Genomic DNA, 20353 nt, shown 5'->3' on the forward strand with positions numbered 1-20353 from the left:
AAAAATCTAGTTGGTAAATTTGGTATTTGCTGTATTAACAATGTCTGTTCACCTCGTCCTCCCCACAACTATCAATTATTTTAAATTATTGCACCTGTACGGTAGCAGGTGTACAATGTACATATTATATAGGTCCTGTTGGCCGACTGTAAACGATTGTTAAATCCACTACCGCAGCCCTTGACGGAGGATTGTACTAGTCGTGTGATCAATGATCTACGCCGATTACACGCGGTACACGATCTCACCTAACCTAACCATACGAACTCGGCACAAAATCACTAAGAATTACCGCATTACCTGTGCACCACTCGTCCTGACGGCGATACGACACACTCTGTATACACGAATAATAATAACTGTTGTCGTCGGATATCTTGTAATAATAATAATTTCAACACTATTGTGATTTTCGACCGACTACTAGACGTGATGCATCGATGCGTTTTCTGGCGGTGGCGGCGGCAGTGAGTCCGCGTTTCGATGACGGTACGTGTGCGGTGCCACGCGGTATACGATCTTACCTAACCAGTAACCACGAACTCGGTATAAAATCACGAAGACCTATCGCGTTACCTGTGCACCGCTGCGGCTGTATCGTCCGGACGGCGATACGACACACCCTGTATACTAGTCTGTATACACGAATAATAATAATTGGTGTCGTCGGTTGTCTCGTAATAATAATATTAACATTATTGTAATTTTCGACCGACTACTGGACGTGATGCACCGGGATGCGTTTTCCGGCGGCGTCGGCGGCGGCAGTGAGTCCGCGTTTCGATGACGGTACGTGTGCGGTGTCACGTGGTATTTGGTTTTACCAAACCAGTAACCACGAACTCGGTATAAAATGACGAAGACGTATCGCATTACATGTGCACTGCTGCGGGCTGCGGCTATATTGTCTTGACGGCGATACGACACACCCTGTGTACACGAATAACAATAATATTATTGTCGTCGGTTGTCTTATAATAATATTAACATTATTGTGATTTTCGACCGACAACTGGACGCGATGCACCGATGCGTTTTCCGGCGGCGGCGGCGGCGGCAGTGAGTCCGCGTTTCGATGACGGTACGTGTGCGGTGTCACGCGGTCTCGCGCCCAGTCGGCACTCGGCAGTCACAGTCAGTCGTGCCGGTCCAGTCCACGCGCGTGTACGTCGGTCGTATGTCGTCCAACCGGCGAAATCGTGTGGTGTAAAATACGTTTAATTTTTTTTATAATATGCACGTAAATTATGTCGTCGCGTTCATAATAATATTATTATAGTTATCGTACGGCGCTGACAGTAAACAATGACGTAGTTGTCGGTATATTGTTCGTCATTATAATATTTTCATCGTTTTATTCGTAACAAATTATAAACGGCACACTCGTTTTTGTCGGAGGGCGCGCGCATCGAACCTCGAACCGGTGGGCCATCGCGAGGTTTAAAACCGACTGACAACCGCACGACTAATATTGTTTACGAGAAATAAAAACAATCTAAGTAAAAACGCATGTTCAACATTTTAATAATAATATAATAATAATATACATTTCATATTATAATCATCGTTGTACGAAAAATCAATAACTGTCATTATTGTTATTAATAAATTATTATATATTTTGTACGTTATTGGTATTCCAACAGTTTTAGTTTCAGCAGTGTTTTGTTAATGTGCATTGTAAATAAATCAGTCTTAGGTAGGCTAAAGCACCCTTTATGATTTCTTTTATATGATAACTAAAAATGTTTAAAAATGTATAAGGATTTTCTTTGGGGCGTGTTTACATTTTTAATTTAAATATCACTTTGACGAGGGAGAGAGGTTTCACTCTGTACGTCGTAATAATCAGTCTTCGTAATAATAATATAAAATAAGAAATAGAATATAGAACCCTATGACAACATATTTTTTAGATATCTTAAAGCATATTATAGTAAATATTGGCTGACGAGGGGATTGTTACAAGATGCATCACCCTGCAAAACACCCCTTAGGCTACGCCACTAATTCAAAGTAAAATTATTTTACATATCCCAAAAACATGGACACGGACACTGTAATAGGTATAGGTACCTACTTTGTTTAAATATATATTGTTTAGATTTGAATTTAATGAAAATCGTGTATTATTTTGAAGTACGTTTTAATTTTGATTTTTAATTTTAGTAAATCTTTTAGGGTAACTTTCAAATATACCTAATTGTAAATTAAATTACTTTTTTTATTAGTATATAGAATATAGATGATAGAATATTTTTAAATATAACAATATTAATAACAGAAATAGTGTTCCTTTTCATGAACTACGAATCTACGTCTAATAAACCTATAGAATGCTACCCCACTAAATTAAACAGTGAAAAACTCAAAAAGTATGAGTCAGAAAAAATGTATTCTGACAACATTGCTTTAAGTTAGTCATAGATACCTTCCATTAAATATAATGTAAAAAAATTGTAGGCATCAAAGTTGCCCAACTATAAGTCATAAGTGGAACATTGATGAGTAATCGACATTTAATAATTAAAATGTGTGTGATGAAATTATGAAAAAAAATTGATTTACCTATATTATTAAAGGATATCTTATTATTCAGCATAATTGATTATGATATCAAATGTTTATTTCTTAACAGCATTTTTGAATAAAAAATAAATTAAACAAACAAAGATAAATTATCAGTTACCCCATTTTACAGTAGGTAAACCTACATAAATAAGAAAATTATTAATTAATATCATGCAATATAGTCAAAGAACCTAAATACCTATTCACTTTTTTATTTAAATATTTCAGCTCTTTAATTAATTTACTTTAAACGAGCTACCTCATAATCAGATTTGTATATACATACTTACTTCAAATAAAAGAAGGTAACTACTATACGTTTAGTGTTGTTTTCATTAAATATTTTTTTTATTTATTTTAATCACGCTGTTATATTTTTGTTTTTTTATTCTTCTAGAAGATGATACGTCCCACTGAACATGTCAATTATTTAAAATATTTAATAATATACCTAATAATATAATAAAACCCTATATGCTTATTAATTATATATTTGTTATTGAATAAGACGTAAAGGTTACATAATAATAATCAGATTACATAAAAAAAGGCCATAATAAAAAACGCATAGAGTGACCGAGCAATAACATTTTCTATTACCTTACCTTCGATCACCGCCACCACAAGACCAACATTTTAAGATTCTGACTTTTGAGTAGGTTTTATATCGTTTTTACAATAATATTATCTAGGTATAGATTAGAAATTGGACAAAGAAGATATTTTATAACAACTAGTTCATAAAAAAATTAATTTTGATTTTATTTTTGTCGTATTCAATATACAATAAACTTACACTATAGAGAATAGACAACCGGATTGTTTGTTTTATGGCTTCATAATGAAAAATGTAATATGGGTACTAAATATAATAAATGTTGAATTAAAGAACTTGCATGTGTCCAGTTTTAATTTTAAATCATTTTTATAATAACTGAATTTTTTTATTAAAGATCATTAATGTATAATGTTTTTATAAATGTATTAAATATATTTAATACAGTTATTTGGATAAATCAAAATGAACCATTTTTATTATAGATTAATATAGATTAGTGATAATGTTCGAATTAAGTATTGTAAAATGATTAATTTTATGAATTTATTAATACAATAATGATATTTTATGTTTCATTTAAACAAAAGTAACTATAATTTGAAATTTCGCTCAAAATTATATTTTGAAAGCAGTGATTCATAATTTTTTTTCAAATTAAAAATAACGATATAATGCAATAATTATTATACTGGCTGCGCTTTGCAGTATTAGTACCTAGATGAACGAAATGATACGGATATTCCGTCACCCTTCGCAAATCGCAATACATTTTTGAAAAAATTAATTGAAATAAATAAAGAACTTGTACATTTATCAAACAATATTCTTAAAATATTGTTCATAATATAAATACAATATCCAGAAAAAATATATGGAATTCCCACATATATTAGCATAATAGGTTACGCATAGGTATTCCTATTCGTGAAAGACTACAGCATAATTTATAATCAATAAAAATGTTCATCGAATACAAAAAAGTGTTCCTTAGAAAACGGTTATTACCATTTTCCACAATTATTTTCTAAAACTAATGTCAATTTTACTATTTCAATATTATATTGACGGTCCACGTTCAACTGAAAATTGAAATCATATAGGTTCGCGGTATATGTTGAGCACTTTTTTTTATTATTGCCTTACTCTAAGAAAGTGTTAAATCAATAAAAAAAAACAAGCATTGTAAAACCAATAGTTTCCTTGTTTCGATCAGAATTCAAAATTGCAAAGCAAATAAGCAACTTTTTTTATTATTCTCTTCCTGTACAGATTCTCCAAAAATACTGTTATTGTACTTTTTTATATGAATAATGAGCAAATAATTTACTACATTTATTTTATGTTTGACATCCAATCATTTTTGATGTTATAGCTTATATTAATAATTTAATATTTGTATAGGTATTGTAGGTAATTACTAATATTTGATGAATATATAATATATATATTATATATCTATACCCATTATGTTTCATAAAGCACGCTATTATTTTATATAGGATATTACATTTTAATAATATGGTCTTGAAAACCATCGATAGAGTTGTTGAGCTAAGATGTTTTGTATTAGAAAACAAAGTGTTATTTAAATAATTATCGTAATATAATATTACACCTACACAGAATATAAACACGTATGTTACTTTTAAAAGTATAATATTCAGTGACATAAATCAATGATTACGTTATACCATTTTTATATAAGTATAAATCATATTTTCTAAACGATCGAATTATCCATCCTAAACCTCAACATGTAATTATTGTGGCAGTATACCGTCGAATTTCACGGCAAAAATATCCGAAAATCAGAAAAAATAGACTATCTGTTATATGATAATAATAATTAATAATTGACTAATGAATCAATGATTACAATAATTATATTTATCAAAAACATATTATTTTTAAATACGTAAACAACAATATTATATTATTATGAGTGGCCTGGTGTGGCGCTGTGTGTTTGGCTTCAGTTACAAATGTGTTCTAACTGCCAGCATCCACCTGTATCACTAGTTCCCGGATGGGTGACCACCCGGGTTTTAGTGACAAATCCTTGCCGCACATACACATGTTCAAACCAACTGAAGTACCATACTATCCGCCACAGTAACAGGCTAATGGCCTCAGTTGACTAAAATAAATTATAATATTATGAAAGTATATAAATAATAACACGAAGTACATTGGGTACCTATAAATATATAGCACGCAAGTAGCATATACAATTTTAATAAATAGTTATGAGGAATACTCATTTCAACCATAATAATAATAATAATTATAATATTGTTGTCTTTTGATAAACTATATTATATTATGTTTGTATAGTCGTATTCACCTCAAAGCAAACATTTTATATTTTAATGAAAATTAATATTATATAGTACAATATATGTTTTTAATATTTTACTTTAAAATATCTAAGCTTTGTTAATTTTGAACTACTTTTTTTTTAAATGATACCTAAAATTTAAAATGTATTAATATTATTTATTTTTAAACAATCAATATTTAATATAATATGTATTAATTCAGGGATTAATTCACCTCATCGATGCTCTATAATACTAGTACAACTATCCGACGATTTAGTTAAATGCATATTTATAATACGACTTATTCAATTTTCACTGTATTTTAATATGACAATCATCGTTTCAACAGCAAAATATGTTATACTATTAATTTTATGTTCTGAATTTTAATGTTTGTTTGAAAAATATTTATATGACAATGTTTATGCAATATAATATTATAAAATCCGTTTTTAATCAAAATTTTCATAAACAATCAAGGTTTAGGTAAGTAGAGTAAAGTTGGCTTAAAAGGTTTATAAATATATTATTATTGATTGGTTCAATATTCAATACTAGTCTTAAATATAAAATTTACAAATAAATATCTTGTTTCATAACACGAAACTAAAAATGCAGCTTGATACTTAAATAGTTGTAACTAGGTGATTTAAGTCTTCAAATGATTATTATCATAAAAAAAAGCTTAAAAATGATGGTGGCTGAAAAAACTTTGTCAAACTTACTAAAAATATTGCTAGCCATAGATAAAATTACGTTACCGTATACATTAAGTTGTTATATTATCATTTAAATAATATATTCAGTAAGATTATAATATTATGACAAGTAATGGGGTTAGACGTTGAAAACGAGTAACTATTAGCTATTATTTATGGTCAGTCGTGACATAAGAGACATATTTGAAGAATATAAATCATTTTTCAACATAAAATTATACGTCATAGGTATACTATTCTCTGCTTATTGATCATTAATAATTTTATAAGCCTGCTATAAAATATATAAATATATATTAAATATAGGTACATATTAGTGACGTATTGTACTATACTGATACTATCCTAATATTCTATATTGCGATAAATACTTATATCGATATCATAACATTTTGGAAATTTATCTACTGTCTATTATTCTATTTTAATTGATTTTTTGGTGTTTTTATTTGTATAATGAAATGAGTAATGACTATACAAAAACTAATATTAATAAATACAATTTAAAACAATTGTCACACGGCTATAAACATACAAAATATATAATATAATAGTAGGTATTGTACATTTTATAACTGTCTAGTTTATAAATTAAAGTTCACAATACAAATAATATGTTACAGTTCAAATGCCTCAGTCATTATTGTACCTTTTTTAACCAATATTAATATTAGTTTAGATTTATAAGGAATAAGGATATAAAGTATATTAAAAATGAACGTATTTCATTTAAGGAAGATCTGGGAAAATAATATGAATAGCATTTTAAATAACAACGATTAAAAAATATTGTGTAGGTACCTACAAACATATTAATATGTGACATAATCAACACGAGGTTAACGGTTAGATATCACACAAATACGCAAGCTAATTGTAAACAGATATTTCTCTCATTTCGATTATTTTTTTTTTCAATAATAAACAAATTAAGAATGTATGCGTATATTTATTATAAGTTAATTAATAGTTATATAACTTGGTTTATTTTGATTAGTATTACTTATATTGGTTTTAATGTATTATTGATATCACTTGCTAAGTCACGTTTGACAAATGATAAATATTTTAATTTAAGAGAAAGAAAAATGTTGTATGGAAAAGTGAAATTAATATTTTTATTTTAAGATGAAAAGTATATTTTATTTTATTGTTTAACAAGATTTACTTTACTTTACTGACATTTTTAATTATTTTGTTAAAAACTCTATCAGATAAGATCTGATTATAAATAAAAAAGATAAAAATTATAATTTGTCAAGTTTGAGAATAAAAAAAAAAAAAATTTAGTTTTTAAAATATATAATACGTATTTACTTTGATAGTTTTCACTTATATAATTTTCTAAATGTTTATTTAACTATTAAAATATTGGTTGAATTTAAATGTAGGTACGTGTAGATTTCATTCTATCGTTGTAATGGTATTCCATATTATTACATACTAATATATTATTATTTATTCACAGTCAATAGATATTTTTAAGTAATCAGATATTCTATAGTCTAGACTAGTTGTAATGGACATTCGTTGGACAAATTAAAAATAAACACATCAAAATATGTTATCATATAAATATTTAACCTATGTCGTATTGTGATTTGAATAAATAGATTCTGATTATTATTTATTTATATTTAATTTTTAAACTTTAGAAATTATATTTTAAATTTAACCCGATATATAACGAAAAAATAACCATTCCTTTGGGATTAATTTGAAATAATAATAATATTGTCATTAGGCGTTTAATGAAAGTATAAACATTAAATGTGATTATATTATTATGTATATAATATGGTTTTTATATTTTTCAGCTTTTATAAAATTAATAAACAAATAAATTGCCTTGCAGCTTAACAAATTTTATCCCTATAGTATAATTTAGTTATTTCTAAGTATCTACCCACGTAGGTTCGCTACTGGTTCACCCCATTTAACTGAACAAGAGTTCAACGAATAATCACGTAAAAATTATCTTTTTAATACATTTATGTAGGTATATGCAGTATGCACTTAGCGTTAAACTTACCAGAAATTTCCATTGCAAAAAATTTTAGTTTTGAAACATTATTTTTGTTGGAATATGAGATTTTAAAATGCATTTACTTACGTTCGATTAAAACTTGTGTAGAAACGTACAACAATTACTTTTTCAGTATTTTAAATGTGCCGATACTTGTCGGTTTTTGATGAGATTAATGGAGACTGGAGTTTAATACTTGTCAAAGGAACACATCCCAAACCACTTAACGGATATTTATTATTTGGGTCATTGAACCCCCTCAAGATATTCGCATTGTTTAACATCGCTATCATCAACCGCATATAGCGATAACGAAGAGGATGAGATTTACATTTTAAATAATCAAAGTAACGATCATTATAATATTATTATTGTTTATTAATTTATCAAAATGAACCCTTTCCGGCACGTACATTGAACACAAAATCATTTAAATATGTGTATTATGTCTGACAGCAGTTGCGGCTACGTTATAGTATAATCATTATTATTATTTCTAATAATTACAATTCAAATGATTATTATTTTATACAACGGATATTTCCCCTGTAAAGGTTTTTATTGTTAAGTACTTATAGGCAATATGTATTTTTGAAAAATCCATTGAAATTGGATATTTAGGGGCTAACCAGAAGGAAGATATCAGTTTTATATACTTATGTAGTTTTACAGTTGCCCAGTACAATTCCAACGGTTTCCAAGTATTTTATATGACCACGGGGATAAATAACTAATTAACAATTTGTCACAAAATAAACTTTCGGAGGTTTATAATTTAAGTAATTATAGAATCGCCAATTTATAGTAGTAGTCACTATATTATAGTCTCAACATACAAATAAGAATTTACTACATTTTTTAAACCCAGTGATGATTTTTAGAGGTAAAGAAATAAAATGTTTACAAAAAGTCTGTAATAGATCTGTATGGATTATGGAAGTGTCATAAAAACAAATATTAATTATGATAATTGTAAAGCATAATTATAAGTTACATGTATAGTGTAAAAATAATAATATGAAGAAATCTTACAAAATACTATATGGAGTCGTGGAGTAATTGGTAATTAAGACAGGATTATTATAGGAATGTTAGTATTGAAACCTAAAATAATATCGAAATTGAATATTGTATTTTGTGTGATATATGTATACCTTAAATTATGTTATTTTGAGTGAAAAAATTGGGAACACATTGATTGGCAATTAACTGTAAAGTTTATTTATTTGCTTATATTATGTTCTATATTAATAGAAACAATTGTTTCGTGGTTATATATTATACGTTGCATAACCACTACCTAATCATTGTTCCTATGTAAATTATAATTATATCATGAAAAATCAAAATTGGTCGTTGTAGATTATTGTACCTTGAGTATATAATGTTTTAATTAAAAATATTTATGACGATTTGACAGTTAATAATCAACAAAGATCAAAAATAAAATTATATAATACTATACTAACTGTAATATGATACCTACGTTGGAAATAAAATTTAAAAAAATAATAATAATATGAAAATACAATTGTTCCTATTTTTATTTCTTCGATAAAATACGCCTTAAGGTTGTTTTTTCTTATAGCATAAAAATATAAAATATATTATTAATAAAACAAAAAAAAATTAATTACTTCTTAAAGACTGTTGGTTATATATGGTTGCACATGTTTATATCTATTATAATGCTTTTGTATTGAATGACAAAACAAAGTTAAAAATAAACTCATAAACAAGACACGCTTATTGATGAGTTATACTTACTTGTATACATATATAACATTATTATTTTAATGTAAATTATATATTGAAATTTATCATTGTCGGGAAAGACACGCTAAGCTGGAATACTGTAATCTAGACAGACCGTGTGATCACCACCATGTTACTGTACTCGATAATATTATGTATATTCTGGGATAGAGGTCAGTGGTCTTAGATATAGCATTATAACTTATTAAAAATAATAAGAAATAAGAAATTGATTTTCCATATTTTTGGCATTCCATTGTGTAAATCCGATACCTACTGATTAGTGTTTTTATAGTATAATTCACTAAAATTGTATAAAAAATCAATCGTTCAATTATATCCAATCTATACTATAAATGAACAAGATATACGCCAATCCCTGCTCCAAGATTTTTTCACCAAATTTTAAACTAAATTAAGCTCGGTTAGTGGTTACTTTTCACCCATCAATTTTGCCTCGCATAAGAGGTTTTGTTTTGTTTTAATCGTATCTAATTTATTTATGTTTATATATATTGTTTATCTTATTTCTATGTACATTTGTGTCAAATTTAACTTTAATTTATGTATTTCATAAAAAATAATAAAAAGTAATATAAATTATCATTTATAATATAATGATAATAAAGTATTATAGTAAATATCAAACTAAGCTGCTTGACTACAGGTATAAGAACTGAATTCGATTAAGATTTACTTCTTTAAAGCATATCATTATATGATATCATTTTTTATTGCAATAAAGCATACGTTCAATTATTATTATCTGAGACCTGAGTAGGTATACTATATTGATGGTTATATCAGAGAATAGGAGAAACTCTTTGTGGATTAAGGATCCTGTTTTTTATTTTTGAAAACACTTCAGTTTATCGGACGAACGAAAAAGTAGGATACATTGTCAATAACAAAAAAATAATAAAAATGTATGTATACATAAATTAAAAATTTTATCTCCAAAAATAATATTTGGATAAACAGTTTTCATGGATAGTAACACCCTAAATGAATCTATTCACACCAATCATTTATTACATAGATATAATTACATGATAATTGTTTAACTGATCTTATTATGCGTATATTTTTATAATATTTTAATCTGTATTTACAACATATTTTTTATATTATTTTTTGATAAACCTTTCTAAGCTTTCTTCATTCGTATAAATTGTTTTTATTATTGGCTTTAAACATTTCCCAATATTAAAACTAACGTTTAGTAGGATAGTAGGTATAGCATAGACGCATTCCGAGAAAGGCGTCCCTTGAGAGTACCTACATAAGCATTTACATATTTGTAAACGGCTCTTGGTTCTATACATAATTTAATTACAGTTGGTAACCCGACAGGAAGAAAGTGTGTCGGATGTAACAAATTTTTCATGAGCTATCTGTTCGGTAAACTTGGTGTACGAAATTTTGGAATGAAGTTGAGATAACGATGAATAATATAACGATTTCAATTTTCTTGAGGTTAAAAAGGATCGAGTTCATCTTTGGTCACGTTCCGTTATATTTTATCAGTAGCTGTAATATCTAAGAGACTATCGAAAATCCGTTTCTTTTTCAATCGAATATCAGAATTGGCACTTGTAAATTTCATCTCTTAAACAAATATTGAATATTAAAAAAAGGAAACGGTTTACGTTTGCATAATAAATTGGAATTATTTTTTTAGTATTTGTTATAATAACATAACAACCAAATTGGAGTATTCATTTTTTAGTTGGATAAATCAATACATAATATTTTTCGAATGTTCATCCGCGTCGATAAAAATTAATTTTTAAAATTTAAAATTTGAATACTAACATAAAAATATAAAATGTATTTTTAGAATCTTATTTTTACATCAGACTTACTTATTATACTATGTTTGTATAGATGGTAATTCTTTGTTTTATAACGAAAAAAAATGTTATTGTTTAAGGTTTTTGTATATTATTTTTTATTTCAAGTTATCTAACTGTCTTCATGAAGTTCGTTTGAATCTATGCGCTTTGGGATCTAATTAAATTACCTATTTATAAAATTTAATCACGATTTCTAATAGTAGGTATTTTAAGTTTAAACTTCTGATTTATTTATTTATTTTATAATTCGTGTAATTTGTACATAAAATAAATTACCTAATTAATATTAAAAATAAGGGAAGTAGGTAACCGTTTTTTTGTACAGTACGTGTCGAGTGTACCTTTTCATTGTAGAAGTTACTGTAATGTATGTGTTAAATTTGAATTCAATGAAAAATCATTTAACACGAAAAACGGTTCTAAGCGAAAATGGTTTGTCAAATTATATTACTAGGTAAGTTCTTATATTTTATGATATATTTTATTATATATATATTACTACTATAGTCATTTATTTTACTATTAGTAATACTGTAAATTGAATTAATTTTGGTTATTAAAAACATGCATTTATATTATAATGTTAAAATTTAATTAGTATTATTGTGAGTTTTAAATCCCAACAAAAAACATTTTTGAATTACAATAAGCTCTATAACTACCTCAAATCGTTATTCTTCATTTAATATATAATTTCATCCAGATATGAAGTTAAAAAAATCATATAAAAAAAATTGTGCTTAAATATTATTAGATTTTATGGTTTCAGTATGAAATACTTATGAGGATCCTTGTATTACATTTTCAAGTCTTAGCTATAAAAATTAAACATTTCATACATTTGTAACTACAAAATAATTGGAGGATTTTAGATTCTGAGCGGAGCGATGAATGTATTGGTTTTACAATGATGTGTGTTTTTTTTTTTAAAAATTATTTTTAAATCTCTTGTCTCTGTGTACACGATAAGTAATGCTTATAAATAATGCTTAGATTTTCAACTTAAGTATCTTTTCTTGTAGAAGAGTGAATCCAAATGGTGCATTGGGAAGGTCAAAATTTAAAATTCCCAGTAGTTTTCAAAAGCGCCAGGAAAAACAAAAAAAAATTAGGGAGAAACGGGACTTTTAAACAAAATCGGTTTTTTACCAAATCGATTTAGAATTTTGGTGTAACTCTTAAAAAAATTACCGTGGATATATGCAATTATCACTGAATGCTTATAAATTCCAACATTTCTATGCACCATACAATTTTCGAATTGTGACTCTTTTTAGATATTAGTAGGCATAAGAAAATTTCGAGTTTTATAAGTTTTCTTAAAATTATTGTCTATAAGATATTTTATGTTCTGTCAAAAAACTTGAAGGAGGAAATTAAAAAAAAGTTGAGCTTAAATCCACAATATTTTTTTATGATCGTCTGAGATAAATGTTTATAAAATTCATTAAAATCACGAAAATTGGCAAAGTATTTCGAGTTAGAAATTCATAAATGTATTATTAAATAACCAAGAAGAACGTTTTAGTTATTTTGTTATATTTTTAAAATATAATTCGAAAGTACTTGGAACTTCTCAAGTTTATTATTATATACAAATATTGAAATATGATAATATGCAAACAATATTAATTCAACTTACCGGCTACCGTATTAATAACAACAATATAAATATAATATAAAATATCCTTGGCTGACAAACCGTCTCCACTCAGAATCGTTTTTCGTATACAATTATATTATATACATTGAATTCAAATTTAACACCATCCATTACAGTGACCCACTCGAAACCTACTGTACAGCAGAGCGACACCCACTAACCCACGTTTTTTTTCTTTTGAACTTGAAGATTTTGATGTACTTACTTTCTTACTTCGAAACTCAACTTTTGAATTGTTTTTATTAAATATATATTTTATCTATGTACCTTGTACGAGTACATAATATCATCGTAGTTTCCCTAAATGCTCTCAGTCCTCAGAGTATTTCACTATATTACTAATAAGATTATGTAAAATAGCTTCTACCAGTGAACATAAGTTAGGTTTGGAAAATTGTTCTACGTACCAACTGTATAAACTCGCAAGGGATGTAAATATGTGTATACCTGCCAATTTACCAATAAATACACGATTATCATTAATTTAGTTCTGAATAAAATTATATTGGTATAGTTAGTAAAAATACGTTTCTAAAAGCAATGTTTAAAAATAATATCGACGTAATTTACCGACTTTAATCTTAATAATCTACACTTTCGTATTATGTTTTCAATTACTTAATAAAACCTTTCTATATTATACATTTTTGGGTTGTGAAGTGAATTATATATTGTTTTACAAATTGAATGATGTCATTTTTTACTCTCTGTGTGCATTTTTATGTAGTAAAAAAAATACATAATATGGTTAATATAAGACCATAATTGGTGGAAAAATGATTTTATTGTTGGTTTACAGAGTTGGTCTTACGAGTTATGACCAATAACCGTTGTACAATGTTGAAAAAAAGTCGGCAAGCACAGTTGGTTGTAAGTTTCAACTGAGTTCACTATTCCACTAAGAATTATTTTAGCGTATACCAAACACTCGGTTTCGTTAAATATATTATAGTACCTATAGGCTATAACCTATTATAGTTTAATTATAGTTATTGAAAAATTGTATTGTTGCATAATATTACTAACTTTTTTAAACGTAACGCACTTTTGAATTTGTTGCTGACCTTTTCAACACAACATAATATTATATAATCCGTACCACGAGTAAGAACTGATGGGCTTCAAATGTAAACACGCGAGAGGCCTAGGATTTTATAATACACATTTTTAAAAAATATAACTATTATACTTAAATTATCAATTATTTTTTTTAAGAAAAATTATGTATTTAAATAATCAAATAATTCCTCAAATTCCTGCGGGTTACATACAATTTTCAATATACGTATAGTATGTAAATAAATTTTTATACTAATTCATAACAGATGAATTATGCCCTTCTCACCCGATACCAAAACGTCTTGGTAAAGACAAAGTATACAAACAGTTTTTAATATAATAATTACAAGCTACAGTCCCAAAGGCGGACTGACGAGGTTGGACGGCAGGAAAGTCCTAGTGGGCGGCAAGCTTTCTAAGGCTACCGGGCTAAACTATGTACAACTTCATGCTAAAATAAAATAATAATTTTAGATACATATCAAAATAAATCTATTTAAGCATATTATAATATAAAATGTTTATAAACTTTTAAATATGGTCACTTTAATAAACAATGAGGAAAATATAAATGTATTTCAGCCGGCCACGGCACTGCTATATTTTATAACTTTTAATAAACAAAATAATAAGGATAATTTAATTTGAAATTTTAATGCGGTTTCAACGACACTGAACCGGTGGTAGCCGGAGAGTCAGTGTGCTGTATAGTGTACTTTTTTCATGTATTGACGTATTGTATTATAACAGCTGTATAACTTCATACTGGTGTGAGTGATTGACATATATGGTCCAAAAATAGCAATTAATAATTCAACTTTTATAAATTATAATGCATATTAACTATGATTTTGATAATACGAACAAAATTCTTTCGAGCCTAATTGTTGATTATCATGTTACGCAATGACGAAACTAGATTTAAAATCTTAGGCGCATTGGCTAAACTTTCAATTTGCACTCTAATATGTATGATATTATGTTTAGTTACAATACAATATTATATTATACACAAACAAACAAATTTTATTACATAAAAGCTAATAATTTTGAAGGGTTTATCCCGGAATATTCCCTTACAGCCCACCTCTAATTGGCCGATAGCATTGATTTCCCACTTGACCAAACACCCACCGGTACTCCTACAGGTGCAGTGTATATTTTTTGTTTTTTTTGTGGTCCAGCCAACCACCGCGTCAACGGTATGGCAGTGGCTTATATGAAGTTCCTATAAAAACGAACAATTTCAAGCGATGCGTCGATGTTGCCATGAGCACTCGCCATTAGTATATAATATTGGTAGGTACAATAAAAACGCTGGATACACCACACTGTTTAGTATTAACGTTTATTTAAAAATTAAAACGATGCTGTGGCCTTCAAAGTACCTATTCGCGATAATCCGACGTCAGGTCATGAATGACGCTTGTACCATACGCTCGTGTTTTGATTCGTATTTCACACTGAAAAATATAATGTTTATTTCGATTTCATACGGCCGATAAATCAATAATATGTATATATTATATATTAGGTATTTGATAAAGTTGTCTAATATTAAACTGTTGACGTAGAACTGTACTTGAATATATAATATTTAACTTTAATACTTTCTCATAGATGCATTCCGAATTGTCCGTGTTCATTATTTAGGTAACTCTAATCATTTTTGTAAATTTATGTATTTTAGTATTTTACTATCAAGGAATATGATCATATCACTTTCAGAACTCTGGGTTTTATCGACCGTCGCGTCGGTGCACAGTAACGAGATTAATAAAAAAAAATGGTTGCAACAAGTTTTGCAAGTGTTGCAAACAATTAAACGCAAATATATCAATAAATATAAAGTATGCTTAAATAAGTTTCTGCGACCTAAAAAATACCTAATACGTATACACCGTAAAGCACACATTGTTATGTTTTAATAAGGAATTTATCCAAATTCTGATTTTTTAAATTTTTAATTACACATAAACTAGATGTGTCCTACATGTAAATAATATACATAGGTGACTGATGTGCGTCTTGGGGACACCACCCTTGGGAAATCCCCGGGAAAATGGTGAAGCGGACCGGAAGTAATGAGGCTTGCATTTGCAATACCAACGAATAGAATTCGATAGACTCGTTTCCTTGAGATTTTGTCACATCACAAAATGGCACCATGAAAACGGTTTGATCGAGTATCCAACCTCATAGTATAATGACATGGTAAAAAAAATGCACGTGACGTCCGCAATTTCCTCGTACGGACTAACCACCTACGTGGAAATTGTCGTGGTTACCAACTATATCTATAATATTTTCCATAGATCATTATGAAATGAATCATTTTGAATAAGATCACGCATCAGACATGTCAAAAAAAAACCGTCAGCAGCCACTCCCGGTTTGCTTTAAGACCGACCAACGGAAAATTTCGTGGTTACCTGCTCGAGAGTTACGCGTATACCATCCATATAGGCCGCGGACACCCCAACCATAGAATAAACTATGCATTCGTTGATTTCCCTATACACTGTATACACGGTAGACAGCTCGGTATAATCGGTCATGATTTACAATAGATAAGCCAGGTATAGTAGGGGAATTCCCAAAATAGTTGGCAGGACAAATAGTACTGTGGAAAAGGACTCGAGATGGTGCTTTGAAAGCAATGATTGTTAGAGTTGGATTCACAGTTTAAAGTTAGAAATACAATTAATACGCACGTAAACAAATAAATAAATTATAATGTACTTATATAATATATCAAATTTAATAAATTTTTTTTTTTTTTTGAACAAAATTCTTTATTACGCTATCTATTACAATTAGAACAATAAGCTTAAGTGATAATAACAAAAAAAAAACAGACAGAAGAGACTGAGGCGATAAATTAAATAATATTATAAATAAAAATAAGTCTAGTCAATCGTATCCGTAATGAACGATAATAAATTGGTTAAATCTTATTTTGAAACCAACATGTAGTTAAATCTATGGCGATCTTATTCGCTAGTATTTACAAAGTCCTTCTTGGTGCATTTTGTTGGATTCGGTGATATGAATAATTTATATTATAATTTATTAGTAAGTGTTCATATTATGAATGACGTCCATAGCATTCAAACCTTTCGTCTTATTTATTGATATAACCCCATTTTACCAAATTATTTGATCTTGTTCTTGAAACTCCAATTCTATTAATGGTTTTCCACAGGTATTTACCAAATGGTAGGTGTTGGACCCGATAGAAAATTAAAATAACATTTTCGTTGATAATTTTATTAATTTTTGGTGATGTAAGTGAATAATAAATTAAAAAAAAACCTTTTATCTTTCAAAATTTTTTTTTTTATTTTAAAACTACTGATTTAATAGATACATTTTATATTCATAATTCAAGTAAAATTTACATTCATACTAACAATTATTCAAATGTTTTAAATTCATTATATTATCGGCAAACGCCAAACATATCAAGCTTCTTTGAATATTTAAAACAAAAATATTTGACCAAGTTATTAATTATTAGTTTAAATATCCAGTAAAATATTACCCTTCCATTTTTTTTTCGCCAACAATCGGAATTAAAAATTTGTTTCAAAAACTTCATAACTAGATATAATTGGTTTCGAAAAACCTATTACTTATAGGTACAAACTGAAATCACAAAGCATTCATTTTTGTAATTAGGCGAGTACTTCTATATACATTTCGTAGCAATTAGGGTAAAATATAACAATATTTTCTAACAAAATGTTTTTCCCTCATATAATATATAAACATTTTACTCCTCTATTATCACGTATTCTCTTATAGTTAACATTAAATACAATACGTGACTTACACAACTAATAGTTGAATACTCTTCCCGTTGTGATTTTGCCGTCCATATTTTAGCTTAAACTGTTATGTCGTCTATAAATTATGCTCAAGTCTTCAATAAATATAGTATGTTTTCCTTGCACCACAGAGTTTTACAATGACATTAAAATCAGTTTTGTGATTATTACTATTCATTTATTCTTACAGTTATATCTTATGTAAAATTATATTGTTTTTATAAAATATTCATAACCTTGTATTATTATTATTATTATTATTATTATTATTAGCCTATATATCTAATATAATATCTAATAACCATAATAAATGTTATAATTACTTTAATTTATAAAACACAGTTAGATTTTTGTATGTTTAGGTCGAGGGGACTGTAAATTTTACATTTTAAAAGTTCTAAATTTAACTAATATTGGATATAGGTTTTTGAAAGTTGTTCACTTCTATATTATAGTACTTACAATTCTGAAACAAATAACCAAATCATAGTTATTATTATCATTGCGCCATTATGGCTTAACATTATTATAGTATTAGTGATGAGTTTATAACTTTACACTATTGTAAGCAGTTCGGAATTTAACCATTACCCATATAAGTATGATATACTTATAAATTGTAAATACATTTATAAAAATAAAAATCCTTCTATCATTTTGGACTCTAGTTAATTCTTAGTATTGAACCCAGTGGATTGAAAATCAGACAATTTCATTATTTCACGATTTTATTTTTATAACTTTAGCTTGGTCTAAAATTTTTTATTAAAAAATACATTGTATTAATTTATCTATGTTTTTAGAATATATTTGTTACCTAGTATTTGATTTGATCTACTTGCATTATTGTTTTGTATTTAATTAAAAAAGCGTTGATTTAATTATGTTACTCACATATTATGATCATATTACATGAAAACGTTTTTAGTTTTGATGTTTCATTTATAAGTACAATGTTCATTCTGTACTCCACGTCTTTACACGATTTCATAGATCTTTGACATCCTACTCTATTTTATAGAGTACATGAAAATAATGAATCAAAATGGTTGAATCACAACACAATATCCAATTGTATTAAGTTGATGTATACCTACACAAAAATTCTTTTATTACGAAATACCTATATGAGAAATGTTAAATTAACTACAGATTCAATTTAATACCTGAATGTTTGTTCAGAATAATTGAATATGTTTGTATTTTGATTAGGCATACTGTAGATTTTGAGCCATTGGTGTTTTCATTTCATTTTGTATACCAATATTTTATGACAAGTTTTATTCTTCCAACAATATATACATATACGTATACTGTATAGTATTTTGTATTCCAAAATTTAAATCACCGGAATCAGCGACGTTTTCATAATTTTGTTTACTATGGTAATAATAAATAAAATATAATGCATTTTTAATATCATAAGTGCAGAGATAAATATTTATTTTTCAATATCAATTTTTTTTTTTAAATTTAGGTTTAACGAATAATTGAATCTAGAACAAAAGCATTAGTAATATAATTACATAACGTGAATTAAACGTTGAAATATTCATAACTTTAGTTTGACCTAAGTAAACTAAAATATTTTTAAATTATATATACAAGATTCAAAAAAATATATCCACGGCAAACATATATGTTTTCAAGTTTAATGTATAATCGTTACATTTTAACACAATTCAAAATAAATCCATATAATTAATTTAATCGTGGACACCTTGAAATACGTACTAGGTATGTAGATTGTAGGTACTAGATGTCTTATGTCTCAAATCGTTTTTCGGTGTACCATTCAGTTGTATACATTTCACATTCTGCTCACAAAATTTAATATAAATAAACATAGAATTTTATTCTTAGGCGATTTAAAATAACATGTAGAGTGATGTTAAAAAAAAATATTCAAAATATATTACAGAGACTATAATATAAAATTTAAATAATATTGTACGTTTGTAAGCTCCGATTGCGATCAAAACAAAATATGACAC

At 27.2% G+C, this 20353-nt stretch overlaps 1 protein-coding gene across 2 annotated transcripts in view; it reads left to right on the forward strand.

The window, feature by feature from the left end:
- Positions 1-1096: 1096 nt before the first annotated feature.
- Positions 1097-20353, forward strand: part of LOC132941566 (adenylate cyclase type 2) — a 71544-nt gene continuing 52287 nt past the window's right edge. The window contains exon 1 of one of the 2 annotated variants that reach the window (XM_061009673.1): positions 1097-1499. Coding sequence is in view for 1 of the 2 variants with exons in the window: in XM_061009672.1 (XP_060865655.1) it covers positions 12173-12261 (89 nt within the window). In the remaining variant the exon portion in view is untranslated. Of the gene's footprint in view, positions 1500-12001; positions 12262-20353 lie in introns of those variants that run through there. The other variant, XM_061009672.1, reaches the window with a different exon arrangement.

Source organism: Metopolophium dirhodum, chromosome 3, assembly GCF_019925205.1.
Source record: "Metopolophium dirhodum isolate CAU chromosome 3, ASM1992520v1, whole genome shotgun sequence".
NCBI classification, from domain to species: Eukaryota; Metazoa; Arthropoda; class Insecta; order Hemiptera; family Aphididae; genus Metopolophium; species Metopolophium dirhodum.